The sequence below is a fragment of the Rhea americana genome, unplaced genomic scaffold (assembly GCF_003343005.1).
Source record: "Rhea americana isolate MKP2758 unplaced genomic scaffold, rheAme1 scaffold_142, whole genome shotgun sequence".
Lineage (NCBI taxonomy): Eukaryota > Metazoa > Chordata > Aves > Rheiformes > Rheidae > Rhea > Rhea americana.
The window spans coordinates 1,856,224-1,873,871 of NW_028185506.1; the positions used below are offsets into that span (position 1 = coordinate 1,856,224).

Consider the following 17,648-nt stretch of genomic DNA (forward strand, 5'->3'; position numbering starts at 1 on the left):
TGCATTTGACAGAGGGGTTTATGAAGCCCCATGTTTACTGGTGCCCATTCAAACTGCTGACTTAAAAGGCTAAGACTTGTCACTTTTACCCAGACTGCAAAACTTCCATGATACTTCCTAGTCAATGTTGTGCAGAGCTTTGTTGTCCCAACACAGGAAGACTGTGCAAGTGCAGCTGTGCAAGAAGAGATGGCTATAAGCAGACTTGACCAAACTGAACATGGAAGAACATCACAGCCCTGATCACATTCTCCATCTTCTGAGAATTTGGCTTCCTGGACTCAAGGCCAACTTAGATAATATTGATGTCTTGCTTTGAGAATCCTCAGCAAGGTTCTACCCCTCCTTTGCCTGGGAGTTGTATTTAAGCTGAGGTTCTCACCTTTGATCTCTGTCTGAGCTAAAATGCAGCCAGGCCCATGGCTGACCCTGCTGCTCTAAGTTTTCACCCTGATGTGCATTATCTTCCTGCTAAGATACTGCTGGACTGTTCCTTTGTTAGGAAGGCCACTGTTCCTGCCTACCTTGCTCTGACTCACAGATCCCAGCTTACCCTCCTTAGCAGGGCAGCCTGCCTTTGCTACTCCCTGACAAAGAGCCCACTCAGTTCACCTTGTTCATCCCTGCAGTCAGCACAGACTGCCTCCCATTTACAAGAGCTGCAAGAATTGGTTCTGACAAACTTCCACAGGCTGTAGAAACTGCATGTCTGATATGCTAACTGGCAGTGCAACTAAAGGTTCTCCCACTTGCTAGTTTTACCCTTGTTCTAATCAAGTATCGCACACACCTAGCCTGTTCCCATGGGTATTTTAGCCCCCCCCCCCTTTTTTTTTTTTTTTTTAATGACCTAAGGCTGTTCCAAGTGGTTTATCTCCTTCTTCCAGGCTTGTACTTCTTTGCCCAGGCAGAGGCTGAACCTCCATCACTCCTAAAGCTGCTCTTGTCCAGCCTGCATGCCATGATGCACTTACAGAAGGAAAAATAGCTACAGGGAGTTTGCAGGAGACTTAAAAACCTTCAATCTGCAAAGCTGCCAAAGCAACAACAACTTGACAATGTAGAAGACTTGCAACATTTTTTCCCCAACATTATTTGTTTAATTACCACTTTTGCATCAGTACATCTTATGCTTTATGTACATATATTTTTAATTTTTGCTTCTTCAGCTTTTCAAATACATAATATATTATCTCCAGAATACTAATTAAGACAAAACACAGAATAAGAGGCTCCTGGATATTTCCTAATTGGTGTTGAACTTGGTTTGGGGAACTGATATGTACTTGAAATGACATGACCTGACAATGATATGTGAAAAACCAAGCCAGTCAGCAAAGTCCATGGCTTAGACTAAAGAATGCACGGGAAAGAAAGGGACAGCTAGCAGATTACAAATTCAGAGGAGGCTGGAAGCTGCTGTACAGTGAGATTCAAGAGCAACTAGGGTGGGTGAGGGGAGCAGGGAGAACATCAAGAGAGGCAGGGGATCAGGATTAAGTGACTAAAATTACATTCAAGAGCAGTCCGGTCTCTATTTCCCTAAGTGGAACTGCAGCAGCTTTACAGCTATTTTTTAAAAAATCTTAGCTTCCCAGAGAGATGCTCTAAGTGAAACTTTGTCTCCAAAATACCCTTAGTTTAGTAAAAAGACAGAAAGGACCAGAGACCTTTGCAAGTGCAAGGTGTATATGGGTAAATACTCTAAGAGCCCCACTATGAAGTTTTAGCCTCAGAGGACAGAATTTACTCATACAGAACCCTTGCACAGTGTAACCCAGTTACAGAAGTGTTGCTGTTGGTTGAGTGTTCAAAATATGAAGCCTTCTTGGGAAGTACAGAGGTCTAGTGTTCTATGAGGTGTGTTTCAGCTACAGAAAGGTCATTCAGACCATCTCTGCTGCTAGTGTTTTAGCTAATCAGCTAGCACAGTAGGGCTTATGTTTTCTAGCCTGCCCTGGAGTGTTGCCAAGGTAACCAGCAGACTCATACCCCACATCACATCCATAGCTGTTATAGGTGGGATAGTTTACAGACTGAGGAGGCCTAAGGAATCTCTCACAAACGGAACATGAGACACTAAAGGTCTTCTGCCTCAGACTTTCTAACCCTCTAAAACACACAGGAAAGTAGGCGGTCTTCAGGACATTTTTTTTTTTTTTTTTTAAAGTTACAACAAACAGATCACATCTCTAGAAAGTTAGCCTCAGAAGGACAGCCACAAGAAGGAACTCAGGTGAGAAAAATCCAGCTACCACATCTCTCACGATTGGGTCTCCTACATGTCTTGCCCAAATGATGAGTGTAAAAAGTAAAAAAGGGGAGGGGACTATCCCTTCACTAGAAAATAGTCCATTTTCTCACCATGATTTTTACTGCTGTGTAATACCTGTAACAGTGCAAAGTCACCACATGTACTGCTGGACAAACACACAGACAGGACTCAGGACAGTGATGCAGGAACATGAAGTGCTGAGAGGTGGGATCATCTGGTTGTCATCTAGCATAAGCAACTACTAAATTACAAAAAGGCTTCTCTGTCTTTTGTTTTGTTTTTAAAAAAGCTATTTCCAATTAAAACAGCCCAAAGACCCGGAGACCTTGCATGGAGGTGGAGGGGGAATGATAATGAGAAGTTCCTCCAATGAACCTACAAGCCAAACAAGGAGCTTCACATTGGTGTGCCCATCTGGAGCCACAGCATAGTGGCAGCAGCAAGTCTATTCAGTGTCCTGTAAGTCTCTTCCCACAAGAGCACAGCAACATCCAGCACTACCAAGAATTGCACCAAACAGAGGAAAAGTAGTGTGAGCAAGGGGAGGTTCACTCCTCACCACACGTCATAATTAATCAAACAGGATTTTGTGTTGAAACTTAGAGATAAACAAAACCTATCTCCTTGCAGCTTCCGTTTACAAGCTGCAGCTAAACACAGCTGCTCTCAGCACTGTAGGCCAAGCTGCATAGACTCGAGTCACTATTGAAAGCAGCCACAGAAAGCAACAAAGGAAGCCAGATGCACCTACCCAACCTACTCCTGTACACACCTTCCTCAGGATTCTTGCTTTTCCTGTATGGAAACCTGGGGAAAAAGAGCTAGGATGTACCATGTAACAGTCAAGTGGGTAGAAGAGATGAGGCTACCTCTCCTTCTTGCCCACCACACGAGCAGTCAGTATGTTCTCTTTAGGTTCAGTGGTTTCACTGTGGGATCAAAATTGGTACATTTTGACTGATGTGAAGATCTACTTTAAAAAGGAGGGATTGTCCTGACTTCTTTTTGATTGAAGACTAGAGAGGTTTGTGCCCCCTCTGATCCCACTTGGTGTTTCTGGAGCCTCTTGGTCATCAGTTTGTTCCATTCCATTGCTTTAACCATTCAGAACTGGACCCAGTTGGATTGTTGAGGAGCCTGATTAGGAACAGCACTGAAAGAATTAAAGAAAAGACAATCAAAGAAGCAGATCTAATAACAGACTTCCTAACACATGGCTCCTCCAGTGCCCTTCTTGTATGCAGTTCCTTCCACCACGGTTTACCTGGATGCAGTGCTGAAGTCTCCCCAGAGGTCTGTAGTAGCTGGTGCCTTGGATGCAGGAACAGGAGTGCCTAAGTCTAGCAGAATATCTAAGGTAGAAAAAGAAGATAAATCTGTCAAAGTATTCAAGAAGGAAAAAAGAAAAAATCCCTACAGGCATTTAGACTGTTAGCTTACACAACCTCTCCTCCCTAGTAGATGCAGTGGCACAGCATCTTTAAACAGACTCCAGCTCTTCCTCCAGAAGAATGAGGTTAGAGTTTAAAGACTGAGTTTGTTTTAACAAACTGAGTGTGCACTGAGCCTGCAGGAGTGCATCATCTTCAAGAACCATTTAGTTCTTACCTATCATACCAACTAACATATTACCCCTCTCAGTAGACATAAGGCCATCTAAACAGTTGACAATTTGCATCACTACCAGTACAAATCACACAGTGGAGCCCAGTCCTAACCAGAATGTTGTGGTTTCTTCTCACTCAGATCTGTATATACCACTGCTAAGTCTCTGCCTTCTCCATACACCTCTACATGGTCACACTTCTAGTACAACATCTAGAAAGATTCAGCAGCTCTACTCTTGTCTCCTCCTTATAGCCCAATCCCACTATACTTTGCACCTCTTTCTATACTGCTCTTTATACTAAAGCTGCCTCTCTCTCTATTGTAAGCTTGTCAAGAAGTGCTTTTCCTGCATCTCTCAATAACTGTAGGCTGATATATATTCTTCTGTGGAAAGCAAATGACCTGGCAGTGCTTTTCTGGATGCCTCACATAACTATGCCAGCGCCCAAACAAACACAAGGTCAGAAAACTCTAAGCATTTAAGTTGTATGTCTACCTCTCCCAGATTATTTTGACCAAGTCACCTGATTTCTTTCTTCCCCCCACGCAAGAATAAGAGCTAAAATACTGTTCTCCCTTAAAAAGTGAAAGAACCAGGTATTATTGTCAAACAAATACGGAGATCCTCAGGTCAAAGACAGCAAAGCCCTCGGGACATATGATGTCTCACAGGGCTTTTAAGTGCACTGTTGATGCTGGACTAAACACCAGTTTCTTAAAGTATGCCTCAGTCCTCTCTATGCGCTACTAGTGTCTGACAGACTGATTGCTCTGTGCTAACGTTTACCTGTACTGCTCATGTTACTGGATTTCAGCATGGGTGGTGGTGTGACATGGTTGGCAATGGCTGTAGAAGAAGGGGGAGGGATGGGAGGGACCGCAATTTTGCCTCCTGGTGGGGGTGGGAGCAGGCTTAGGCCCCCTGATCCAGACACACGGGGTTTGGCTGCCCCTCCTTTCTTGGTGGTCATGTTCTATATGAAAAGACAGAACAAGTGAGGAAGCATCTAAACCAGCAAATCCAAAGAAAGAAGCTGGGGCAACCAGACACCTTACCCCAATGTTCAGTTTGATGGTCTGTCCTTCCTTGAACCCTAAATCTAATTTGGGACGTGTGTCAGCTTCCTGGGACTCCTTGGAGATCTCTGTCTCCTGCTTCACCCACCTAAAAGGAAAAGAGGAAGACATAAGATCCTATGGCAAAGGGAAATACAGCTTCAGAAAAATACATGGATCTTCCCTCCTGCCAAAGAACTAGCTTGCCTTGTCAGTCTAGCTACCTCTATACTGCTCCCAGTATAGCACAGCAAAAAGCCAGATGACACAACCCTCCCCCCCCCAAAAAAAAAAAAAAAGTCCAATGCCACACCTGTGGCATCACAGGAACCAAGTTTTCAGCTTACAGATCTGACCCTACAGGACCCTCAGCTTGTGTGGTGGATGACAGCACACTCTAGTGTCCCTGATGGAGCCACAGCTGGGCTTCAAGGCTATCCTAAAGAAGCTTGTCCTAAATGAAAATGCACAGCTGCCCACTGCATTCCACAGGCCAGAGGAAAAAAACAGCACCCCACAAAAGCACAACTCACTTGAAGTGATCCTGCAAAGAGACGTTGAAGTCAAATGCATCACCCCGATCCACGAAGCCAATGCCAATGAAAGCACTTCGTCCTAATGGTGAGACAGAAGCAGTCATTGGAAGTGTCTTGCAAAGATGCTTCCATGTTTATTCACTCCCAAATCCTTCTGCTTCTCCTAAACCACTCTGTGCTACCTCCTTTGACATCTCTGCAGCTGGACAACACAGGCACATAACAGTTCATTGTTCCTAGTCTGTAGGAGGCACCCTTCATCCCATGTGGTTCTGTTCAAAACTGAATTCTCCTTCTCAGGTCCTGGACTCTGTGCAACATAGAAAACCCTCCTCTGCTAACCTTGCCTTCCTACCCCTCCAAGTATACTATCCAACCTGTTCAGCACTCCCAACATCATCTTAATCCACTTGGTATACACTAGGCTTCAGCAAGTTAACTCTCTTCCACCTCCACTACTTGGGCCACGTATGACCCCTTGACTCACCAGTCCCATTCTGAATCCGAATGACAAAATAGCGGCTGGAATCAGTCACAGTCTCCACTGCAATGCCAGGGTATTGGTCTATGGGAGCCTGAGCAAAAAGTTCCCCTACAGACAAAGAATCAGGTGTTAATGAGAGCAACCTCTTTCTAAACACAGGCTTCTAAACCTTTATTTCTAAAACATGATTGGAGCTGCCATGCACAGTTCCCACTCAACTTAGAAGCACAGACTCATAAGCCACAATCACACTTACAATATTGACAAGCTATACCCCTTCCCTTACCTGAAATCTTATCCTCCAGTTTTATGTAGGCAGTTTTGCCTTTGGAGGTCACACGAAGTCGCCCTGTCCAATCTGGATGGTCCAGTTTCCAGTCAGAAGCCCTGAAAAGAACATCTGTTCATTCACAGTACCTCAACATTCACATTTCTGCCCAAATAGTTCAGCTAAAGTCTTTGCTCCCAAACCTTTATCACATGCAGCTGTCTTATTTCACCTTTCTCCCCGCAAAGTGTGGAGTCTGCTCCTCTCCATTGTAGTGTTCGCTCCTCATTGAGGTTTCAAGTCCTCTCTATTGCTATTAGTGTACACATGAGACTCAGAATGGGCTTTCTTTCCCTTGAGTAAAGGGAAATAGATACAATCCAAGGAACATCAACTCCCTGTCTTTATCTTTATAAACTTGCAAAAGAGGAAAGACTGAAACTCTAGAACTCAGCTGCAACAGTAAACCTAAAGAGACTAATAAGCAACTGGTGAACATCAGGAAGACCTAAAAAATTTATAGCATGCTGAAAAACCACTTCAGTATTTTACTCCATTGTTGTAAAAAATGCATCAAGTACCTCTGAAACTAGAGGCAACTTGTTTACACTTGGTAAGATACCACACACACAAGCATACACATCACCTTATTTAGCCCATCAACTTCTTTGCCACAAAATATTGGGGGGAAGGGTCAACCCTACAGGATTCTACAGTTTAAAAAACAAAAACAAACAAAAAAAAAACCCCACCAAACATGCGTCCAGGAACAGTATGGACAGCAGCAACACTTCAGCAAGATAAAACAAGTACTATTGACAACATTAACGTTTCATAGCATAAACTAATCTCTCTAGGAATTCTGTGGAAGCAGCCCACAAAATCATATTCTGCTGGTTTTAGCTAAAGCAGAGAAGGCTTTCTAACTCCTGGTCCTGCAGTGTTTGTTTATTAAAGAGTCACCATCAGCTCCTTTTGGCTTCCACTCCAACCACTCTAGCTTGGCCAGTGGGCCAAACTCAAACTTTTGTTATACCACATCAGACTTGTGCCTCAGGGAGCACAGCAAATATAACTGAGGGCAGAAGTTAGCTCTGACCAGAAAAAGCACAGCAAGTGATTTACATGTTCATGTCCTGTGTGAGACTAACTAGTTAATCTCCATTCCTCTGCAGCACAGGAGAGGATACTTTCGGTTTTAAGCACAGAGAACGTACACCAGACTTGATACAGATTTATCAGAAACATCAAGCATGACATCTGTAGCTGAAGTTAGTGAAATTGCAGGTGCATAAGGCCTCAGAGAGCCTGCATGACTTGCTTAATGCCAAAGAGAGGACAGGAAGTTCAGCAGGCATTAGTGCGTATCAGCCTCTGCCTGTCAAGCCTCTGTTTATTTGCACAGAATGAATTGTGCTGACTGAGCAATTCTGCAGGAGTATTTGAGCCAGCACACTCTGCCAGAGCTGTACCAGCTCTGCAGGGACAATATGGGGGGAGGGGGGCAGGGAAGACATACATCTACCACCAGAGAAAGCAGCTATACTATGACTGAGAGCACACACAAGGACCGATCTGTGGAGTAAGAAGAGGCCATTTTTATAATTTTGGCTCTCCTTTGATCCAGGCTGCAAGCTCATCACAATGCAGGGCATGGGCACCACAGAGCAAAACCCAGAAGTCTAAGGCCACGGCTCAGACCCGTTACGCAGCAAAAACACAATGCCAGCTCAGTGCACGACTGTACCCCCTTTTCACTCCGCGACGCACAGAGCCCCCCCCACCCCAAACAACGCTTCTCCCACATCAGTTTTGGCACCGTCAGGAGGTGCTGATATCCTGCAGCGCAAGCGAGTCGCCGCCACACAGGCGCTGCCACCTACTCCAGCCACCGGCCGCCAGGGAGGACACCTCAACGAGGCGTCTACCTGCTTCAGGGCCGCCCTCCAGCCCCCTGTGCACCGCAGAGAGGGGCTGAAGGGCGGCCCTGCAGCCGCTGCCGCCCCAAGGAGCCCTGGAGCTCAGCCACGGTCCCCTCAGCACCATGGCGGAGTGGAGTGCAGAGTCCCCTGCTCACGCACAGGCTGCCTGGCCTCGGCCCTGCCCCTTACCTGTATCCACGGTTGGAGGTGCGTGGCGGGATGCGGTACACATTGACATCAGGCTTCACGCAAAGAACAGACTCATACTCCAGCTCAGCCGTCGCCGCCATCTCAGATACAAACTCCTAACACCCCGGCAGGCGGCAGCCGGTGAGGTGCCTAATAACCGGCGGCGCTTCCGACCGCCATGTTTGCTGAGGGCAGACGTTACCAAGGGAGCGCGAGCGTGGCCATATTGCAATTAGGTCACGCTAAAAACGTGGTGGAAGGCATCATGGATCCTGGCAACAAAGCACTGGGCGGGGGAGGGGAGGTAGCCATATTGGAACCGTTTTTGACAAAGCAATAGGGCGGGCGCCATCTTGGATCCTGGCAGTTTCTGCCGGGTTTGCGTAGCCATATTTGATTCGGGCTGTTGAAGTCGTGTCGAGCGCCATCCCGAATCCTGGCGCCTTCCCTTTCGCTCGGATACCGGAGTGGCGCGGAAAAGCAGCCATGTTGGAAGTGGGCAGACTGAAGCGGGCGGCCACAGGAAGCCATGCTCCGTGCTGCCGTGGCCGCCCTGGGTGTTGGGGCCGCTTGCGCTGGCCCAGGTGCTAATGGCTCAGGCAGAAAGCACAGCATGGAGCAGGGTGCTTGGGCCTCCTGGGCCTTCTTGGGCTCACTGTGCTGAGTGTATGTGTATGAGCAGCTAGCCCAGCCTTTCTAGGCACAGGGCAGCCCCAGGAAGAGTGAGGGCTACTTCCCACATGTCCCATGGCCAAGGCAGGACCAACCGTGCATTTCCAAATCAGAGTGACATCAGGCAGAAGCTCATGATGTCACACATGTTGGAACATCAGYGCTCAGGACATGACAAAACATGCAGTTGGGTTTTGTCTTTTAGTTCTCTGAATGTTCTGAGTACTCTTTTAGGTGCTTTGCCTTCTTTCCGCTGTGTTTTTCTTCTTTGCAGCCTTAGGTCAAAAAGTTGATTTTAAGGGAAAAGGGATTTTAATGTACTCTCTGGTTCGGGAACCAAGAAGCCTTTGGTAAAACAGCAAACTAAAGAGTGCAACACAAACTATTGTAAGTTTTTCAGCTAAAACTGGTGAAAGTACATGTTAAGTAAAAGTTAATTACAGAGGTATGACTTCCCAGAAATGTGTCTAATGTAAGCAAATAAATACTAATTTATAAGTATAATGAGATAAATAGTAGTAGCATTTAGACCACAATTTTTAATAGCCACTAACCTCCTAGTTGACGCTGATGCTGAAGTCTACTGCTGTGCAGTTGCTTGTGGCTGTCTCTCTAAATTTGGACCCTGAAGACTAGGAAAAAAAGGAGATAAGGCAAGTTATGAAAAAAGTTACCTTTGTCCATCCAGCCTAGGATGGACATAACATGAGCTAATTGTGCTAGGATGTAATTTAAGCAATCTGTGGAACACTACATGAGCTTAGTTTATTGCCAAGGGTAAAGCAAAGTGAATAAAACAGCACTGAATTTTGAGAATTATTTTTTTCTGCTGTAGTATAGTGTTAGTGTATTTGGAGATTTATCACCATTTTTGTTCTAGAGGTAAGTCGAACTGGATGGTAATAAACCTCAGTCACAGCATCCAAAACAAGCAGTACTTCTGCCAGGCCAAAGGTCCAGCTAGCCCAGCAGCATGTCTTTGACAGTGCGCAGTACAGAAAATCTTTGAAACAAAGGGACTTTGTGCTGCTAGTCCATAGATCTGGTAAGTGAAGCACAGGAAAAAAAAAAAGAAAGTCTTGAGTCATTATAGTCTTTAAGTCATTAAAACTAACGAAACAAARTACTTGTAATTTAATTAACCTATCTACACGTAACTGGCCTAGTTTTTCAGAAAAAAATGGTGTGGGCAGTTGTATGAATAGATAAGCACAAAAGAAGTATGATTGGAGTGAGCTGAGTACTTGAATAGACCTGAATTAGTATTACACAATTACCCTTTTCCCCTCTACCAGCTTATTCTGCCTCCCCACAGTGTTCCCTGCCAGGCTGCACCCGGCAGCAGGCAGATATCTGCCTGGGCAATGAGATTTGAAACCCTTGATGTGGCCTGGACAAGAGCAAATGGGAATATGTAGAGCTAATACTTAATGCAGGCAGGTGCCACAATATAATAGAAAGCTCTACCTCCCTGCTTGTATTATGGCAGGGCTTGCCAGACTGACAGAATAAAAGGAAAGGTAAAACTAAGTATAGTTCTGTTGCTGATCTGAAGTTAAAAGAGGTTAATGAGAGGAAAACCTTGGAGGAAAAGACAGCAGAGTTGCTTAAAGAAAGCATATAAAAAAAGCACAGAATTACACTTTCCTCATATGAGGAGAAGCTGAGARAGCTGGGAGTGTTTAGCCTGCAGAAGAAAAGACTGAGAGGGGATCTTATCAATACAAATAAATACCTGAAGGAAGAATGTAAAGAGGATGGGGCCACACTCTTCTCAGTGGTGCCCAGTGACATGGCAAGAGGCAATTGGAACAAACTGAAACACAGAAAGTTCCATCTGAATCTAAGGAAAAGCTTTTTACTGTGAGGGTGACAGAGCACTGGAACAGGTTGCCCAGAGAGKTTGTGGAGTCTCCGTTCTTGAAGATATTCCAAAGTGCCTGGACAAGGTCCAAAGCAATGTGTTCTAGGTGACCCTGCTTGAGCAGGGGGTTGAACTAGATGATCTCCAAGGGTCCCTTCCAACCTCAACTTTTCTGTGATTCTGTCATCCATGAGTAGCCTGATACTAATCCATGCAGAAGAATCATTTGAGCTTTTGCTTTGATTTGATTACATTTAAGAAAAAAATAATGCATTGTCCAGGAATATGCATGAAGCCTATCATGATGGATACAACGTACAAAATTTTTCTTCTGTGCATAAAAGGCATAAGGGAAACCCATCTTGCAAAATTGATCACTTAAAGGTCAATCTTGAGACAAGCATTTACACAGAACAATCCAAATACTGTTTCAGACAATGTCTTCTTCACTGAAAATGCTCTGGTAAAAATTCTGACCCAAACTATCATCCAGCACTGAGAGTCTTTTATTATAAAAAGCTACTTTTTATTATTATTCTATGTTATTTATGTATGTATCAGTTTTGCCAAGCTTGTTCTCTGCGTGATGTCCAAAAGGCTCATCTGTGAGCTTACCCAACACTGTACAAAAATGGTTTTGGGTCATCCAGGAGATTTTCTAAAGAAGGGAAACTGAGGAATATCAATACAGGGCAACCTTGCTGGTACTTGGTGTTATTGCAGCAGCAGTGATTGAATCCTTGTGAAACTATGTACACACTAGAGACCATGCAAAAAAGCATATAGTAAAGATTGACCATTAAAGTGCCACAGTATGTTTTCTGGAAACACAGTTATGCTAGCTATAGCTAAGCTTTATATGGATGGTTTAGGAAGATGAGTTTGACATATACTCAAGGAACTTTCAGCATTTGGGAAAGATCATAGCTATCTAGTGTCTCCACCTGCTCAGAAACAGGGAGTCTCAAAACTGCAGAAGTAGTAAAAATATGAAATGAAAGTGGAATTCTGTCTTCTTCCCAAACTGTTCTGGAGGCAATCTGTATCCAGAGAGGTACCTCATCATCTTATCATTATCCAGAGCGAGCTGGCTGGATTGTAGGTAAAGTGTTTGCTGTGTCCAGGTTGGCTACTGGGTAGAGGTTTAAACTGAGGGAATCAGAGCTGGCCCACTGGTGGGAAAAGACCTTCTCCTTGCAAGGGAGAGTTTGACTAAATCTAGCCAATCCCAGGTGATGGAGAGGATGTGGGGCCCCTGGTAAAGATGACCAATAAGAGTACCCTCTTATTAACAGGACAATTCATCTTATCCTCAATTCACTTACTGTCCAGGTCTGAAGAGTCCCTAGGAAAGGCAGCTGAGAATAAGAGGTAACTAGAGGGGCTGTCCTGGGAAGCTGCTGACAGCCCATCAATCTTTGGTGAATGGCCCAGTCCTTGCCTGCCTTCCTGTTCCTGATATAATGGTTTTGTCTTTGATCCAGCCTTCATATGTCTTACCAAACAGATGATGTGCTCATGTGCAGAATTCTTCTCAGTCCTGTTAATTTTCCAGACCACAACCAAAATGCTGAGCCTGATTCTCATATGCCTGGGCTTTGTCATTTCTGCTGTCTCTTGATTTCCCAACTCGAGGGGGAAATAAAAGTCCTAGTGTTAGACCCTTGAATGCTTTATTCTATAGGCATACTACTTTTTCTGTTATCAGCATTTCAGTTAACCACTTCTCCTTCTTCATCAGTCAAGTTCCTTCTTAAAAAAAGTCATAACTACCCCAAAATGTTGCAAGTCAGATTAAGTCCCTTTGAGATTTCCAGTAATGGTTTGTTGGGTAAAGTGTTTGGTATTTGGTAAACTAGACAGTTTCAATTTGAAACAGAATCTGATCTGGACTGATAAGAATCCAGAATGATAAGAAATGGTATGAGGTAGGTGAATCTGATAGAGCATGAGGTGGCTACCAGACAAGAGACCAGACACCTGATGGTAACGTGGTGGGGTTTGAATTTTTGAGCTGCACCAAGCAGTGGCCAGTGTTACGCCAGTACCCTAGAGAGTTGACTCAGTGTCTTGTTCCAGTATTGTTCTGTGGAAACCTTATGTAAAGTATGTGTTGTGCCTATCAGCCTCTTGCCTCCTATTATTCCTTAACTCAGGAGCCTGATTTATTTTGACAGGCTTAGGACAACCACTTTTTATTTGTTTGTTTGTTTTCTTTTTCTAGCAGATTATGTCTAAAACTTCAGATATGAGTCATTTTAAGCCCTTCCAGCAGGGTGCAAGGACCTAAATAGTTAGTATGCATATGCACATAGAGGAAGAAAGCAGTTCCTAAAATGCCATGGGGGTTTCTTTTTTCAGTCACTCTAGAGCCAAGGCAGGATAGTTCTTGTTCCCTGACATGCTAAAGTGTCTGCTTCACTGGCGTGAGTATAATAAGCTGCAGAATTCTGCTTTCCTTTTCAGCCTGCAATTTCTTATTGTTTGCTCCCAAAAATCTCTCTCTCCCCTCCACTTTTCCCTTCCACCTTCATAGACACATAATAGCCTTTTTAGCATTCTTGAAAACTTAGGGTGGGCAGGATCTTCTTATTAATTCATCTCTCTGTTTGCTTTGGTGTAGGATTTGTTTTAGTATTTTTACAGCATTACCTGATTCTCTGTCCTCTTTATACTGTAGTACATTCTGTAGCTATATAAGGAGACAGCATGATTCAACTCTTGCAGCACTGTTCTCTGATGGTCTCAGTAAAAGTGTCTTCTGCATATATCAGTGGTACCACAGGAAAATGAACGGACTAGCTAGATTTTTAAGTTAAACGCCCAGCTGCCTTCAGTGACTTCTTTCATAGCTTTCTTCAGAGCTCACCTTCACCTAAAAGCGTGTTAGTAACTGTTAGCAAAAAGTGGTAATTACAATATTCATTACAACGATTTAACTAATTTTTCTCTTTGTGAAGTAATTCCACCACTTAGATTTGCTCCACATCTAGACTATATGATATGCAAGAAAATGATGATTTGTTGTTGTGGGGTTTTTTGTTTGTTTGTTTGTTTAATAATATTGTCTAGTCCTACACACAACAATCCGTGACTGGCATTTGTGTACTGCCATGATAGAGGTTAAAATAGGAACAGTATTGATTGTCTTGTATATCCTCAGCTTCTTCTGCAGACTGAATTACTTGTACAGCTTCCTTGTCTGCTTGTGATGCTTTTTAAGGACCTTTCATCGATACAACTGTCTTCATTAATTCAGCAAGAGTTTTGTTGTTTGAGGTTTTGTAAAACAGTTCTGCTAATGCTTAACGGACAAGGCTCTTTCTCTCAGATCTATTTTTACTTTGCTGAATTTCTTCTACTTAATATACCAATATCCAAGTGCAAGAGTGACTGAGCAATTAAAGTCTTTCTACAGCCACTTCTTATAGCTTTAAAACCACACTTAAGTGTTCTGTGGTTCAGCTTTGATTTGCTGTAAGGACAGCTTTTCTTCTATCTAAAATGGCTGAAGAACATTATCACTATTATTCTGTATTTTAATTTTTCTTCTACAATGAATTCTCTTTCTGTTTTTCTTAAGACAATCATCTCTTGCCTTTCTCCTCATCAAGACTAGAAATGCAAAGAACTGGTAGAGAGCTTGGAACAAAGATACATGGGCTAGAAAAGCAGGAAAAAGGAAATGCTTACTGGGACTTCCTTAAAAAAATGTCCTTTTGCAAATAGAATTGCTGACCTGTCTGTTCTATTTGTAATGTCCAGAAAATAGAATGGACTTACTTYGTCAAGATAAGCATTGCTCTCTCGGCCTAAGCCTATTTCCCTGTTCATGCCAGGAGGAGAAATTGCTTGTTTTAAATGCTAAAGGAACTACAATACTGACTTACCTTTCTGAAGAACAAAAACATATGCAAAGCCAGAAGTTGATCAGGGAAGACACTTGGAGATAGTGTGGGTATGAGTATGAAAAAAGTGAGACCTCCTCTTCAGATTGGAAACTGAAAAGAAAGAGAAATGAAATCGAAAGGGATGACAGAGATTGGAGAATGTAAGTGTATATAAAACCTCTATTTGAATAGTAGGGCAATTTTACTTATGTGACTTAGCCACCATGTGAATGGTGAAATGGTATAATGGTCAGACTGGTAGAGCCTTTAGAACAAAGTAGTGTAGACCTATGCTTTTGTATCCAGAGAGTTCAGTACTGACACCTGACTCAGCAAGGCTTTAGTACAGATAAAAAGAGGAATTTGGGAAGGAAGATGTGAAATGCCTACTGATTTGCTTTTTGTTTTATAGCTATAGAATGTCTCCACTCCCAGGTAACAGCAGTTCACATGAACAGGCTGCTGTACATTATGCATCAGAATCCATTGGCTCCCTTGCTGTCTTCATCATCGTCTTCATCATAGGTATCCCAGGCAATGGGTTGGTGATCTGGGTAGCTGGCCTGAAAATGAAGAGATCTGTGAACATTGTTTGGTTCCTAAACCTTGCTGTGGCTGATTTCATTTGCTGCTTGTCTTTGCCTTTTTCCATTGTTCATCTGGTCCTCCATGAATACTGGCCATATGGCTGGTTCCTCTGCAAAGTCATTCCATCAGTCATCATATTTACCATGTTTGCTAGTGTTTTCCTACTCATGGCCATCAGTATTGACCGGTGCCTCCTTGTGATGAAACCTGTCTGGTGCCAAAATCATCGAACGATGAAGTTCATATCATTAACATGTGGTGGCATTTGGATTCTGGCCTTCATTTTCTGCTGTCCTGTCTTTCACTATCGTGAGATTATCATTTATGATGGCAAAACTGAGTGTGGGTACAATTTTGGACATGATAAAACGCTAGACTATATGGATGACAATGATTCTGTAAATGAATTATTGGAATACTCATCTTTAATACCAACTGGCACCTATGATGACACCATCTTCATTCATCAGCCCGTTGATGATTATCCAGGTTTCCAGACAGAGAGCATATCCACCAATGAAGACATAATCACAACATCTCATATTCTGCGTTCTACAGTAATTCTACCAGTAAACATAAACGCACTGTTAACTTCCACTGCCTATCCTGACATTAAGCTGTTGCAATCTCCTAATGGCCTGCCTAGTGCAAATACGTCTACACCATCCAACTTTGATTTCCATTTAAAACTATCTGACCTTCATGATGATTTGCTCGATTTTGACAACATGTACAGTGATAATGACTCACTGGGAAATTTCTATGCGGATGATTCTTTTGTACCCCTTCCATTAGTTGTTGTGACCATCACAAGGGCCATTTTTGGCTTCGTACTCCCCTTCAGCATAATGGCAGTTTGCTATGTCCTTATTGCTTTCAGGATGCATGCAAATCTGTTTCACAAGCAACGTAGCAAGATGCTGCGAGTGATCTTGCTGGTAGTAGCTGCATTCTTTATCTGTTGGGCTCCATACCACATAGTTGGGATTCTGTCCTTTGTAGCTGCTACTAGTACAGGACTGAGGGAGTCATTGGTCCTCTGGGATCACCTCTCTACAGCACTAGCATACGTTAACAGCTGCATCAACCCCCTGCTCTATGTTTTTATGGGGCGAGACTTCAGGGCAAAGGCACGGCAATCAGTGCAGGGAATCTTGGAAGGCGCCTTTGTTGAGGAACTAACACCTTCAACCCCTTACTCCCTTGACAGAAACAAGACGTCAACAGACAAGGATGTTAGCAGCACAGTGTAACGCACGACTTCAAACCATCACTGCAAGGACAAAGTGCATCATTGACTCTCCACTTACAGCTTTTTTTTTTTTTGTTGGTTTTTGTTTGTTTTTTGCTCTAACACACTCTAACACACATCTGCAGAGCTGCAACATGGGGCACTGAAATAGCCCACATGAGAACAGCTAACTTCCTTTATATCCTCCTCTAGAGAGATGGGGAGTTAAAATGTGAAGAATGTCTTTGAGAGAAGACAGTGGTGAGGAGGACAACTCAGTATGTTAACCTTTAAAGAATAAAGCAGACTTGCAAAATGATTTGTGGTGAGATCGTATAATTTAACCTCTTAATTACTAGATGATGGTTATTAGTTATTTGGATATTTTATCTATTATAGGTGTTCTGCATTTCCCGTTTCTCATAAACTGCAGAGAGAACTTGGTTGTCCCTCCTTGAAATCTGTCAACTCGCCTTTCCTTTACCTGTACTTAGAACTGTTTTTTTCTTTTTTCTGAAGATGTACCTAGAGGGAAGTGCTACTTTTTGTCACAACACTGTGTTGGAACTTCACTTTCTCCAGACATGATTTTCATGCCAGGGGATGCACAAGATGTTTTTTAGTCTCAGGACATACATCACTGAACACTATTAACTGGTCAATTCAGACGTGCATTTATTAACATGCACTCAATCTTTCCCTAACACTCTCTCTACCATTAAAGAGTCCCAGATTCTTTTAGGATGTGGTCTCAGATCATCTGAATGTCCCTACTGCATTTTTAGGACAGCACAGAAACTGAATTTAAGCACATGCAGTCATTGGCAAACCAAATTAGGGGACTGCTGGTCTATCATCCTTTTAGTGAAACCTTGGAATTAAGAAGTGTTATCCTGTATTCTAACTGCAGGGAGGTGGTGTTGAGGCTCATCATGTTCTATTCCCTACAAGAGAGATGTGTTTCTCGTGTCTTTATTTTGGAAGAAGATAAAAAGTTTGTTCCAGTCAGATTCCTTTGTAGCGTTTCCCAAACTACAGTGTGCCCCACTGCTGAAAAGCAGAACT

At 43.3% G+C, this 17,648-nt stretch overlaps 2 protein-coding genes across 2 annotated transcripts; one reads left to right on the plus strand and one right to left on the minus strand.

Annotated features, from left to right (window-relative positions):
- Positions 1–1,058: 1,058 nt before the first annotated feature.
- On the minus strand, positions 1,059–8,573 carry NECAP1 (NECAP endocytosis associated 1). The gene is made up of 8 exons (XM_085298857.1): positions 8,339–8,573; positions 6,246–6,346; positions 5,963–6,067; positions 5,473–5,554; positions 4,940–5,048; positions 4,671–4,857; positions 3,540–3,627; positions 1,059–3,428 (listed from the first exon to the last, which is right to left on the minus strand). Exons 1-8 carry the CDS (start codon positions 8,437–8,439, stop codon positions 3,380–3,382), a joined length of 822 nt encoding a protein of 273 aa, XP_085154983.1. The 5' UTR covers positions 8,440–8,573; the 3' UTR covers positions 1,059–3,379.
- Positions 8,574–15,183: 6,610 nt separating this feature from the next.
- C3AR1 (complement C3a receptor 1) lies at positions 15,184–16,656 on the plus strand. Its single transcript, XM_085298798.1, has one exon. It carries the CDS (start codon positions 15,184–15,186, stop codon positions 16,603–16,605), a length of 1,422 nt encoding a protein of 473 aa, XP_085154924.1. The 3' UTR covers positions 16,606–16,656.
- The last annotated feature ends 992 nt before the right edge of the window (positions 16,657–17,648 follow it).

Excerpts from the sequence above, each read along its gene's own strand:
- C3AR1 (XM_085298798.1), top strand. The coding sequence starts at position 15,184 with ATGTCTCCACTCCCAGGTAACAGCAGTTCACATGAACAGGCTGCTGTA.
- NECAP1 (XM_085298857.1), bottom strand. The coding sequence starts at position 8,439 with ATGGCGGCGACGGCTGAGCTGGAGTATGAGTCTGTTCTTTGCGTGAAG. Across the intron at positions 5,555-5,962 it reads TCGGATTCAGAATGGGACTG|GACGAAGTGCTTTCATTGGC; the intron begins GTGAGTCAAGGG and ends TCTCACCATTAG. Across the intron at positions 4,858-4,939 it reads CCATCAAACTGAACATTGGG|AACATGACCACCAAGAAAGG; the intron begins GTAAGGTGTCTG and ends CTTTTCATATAG.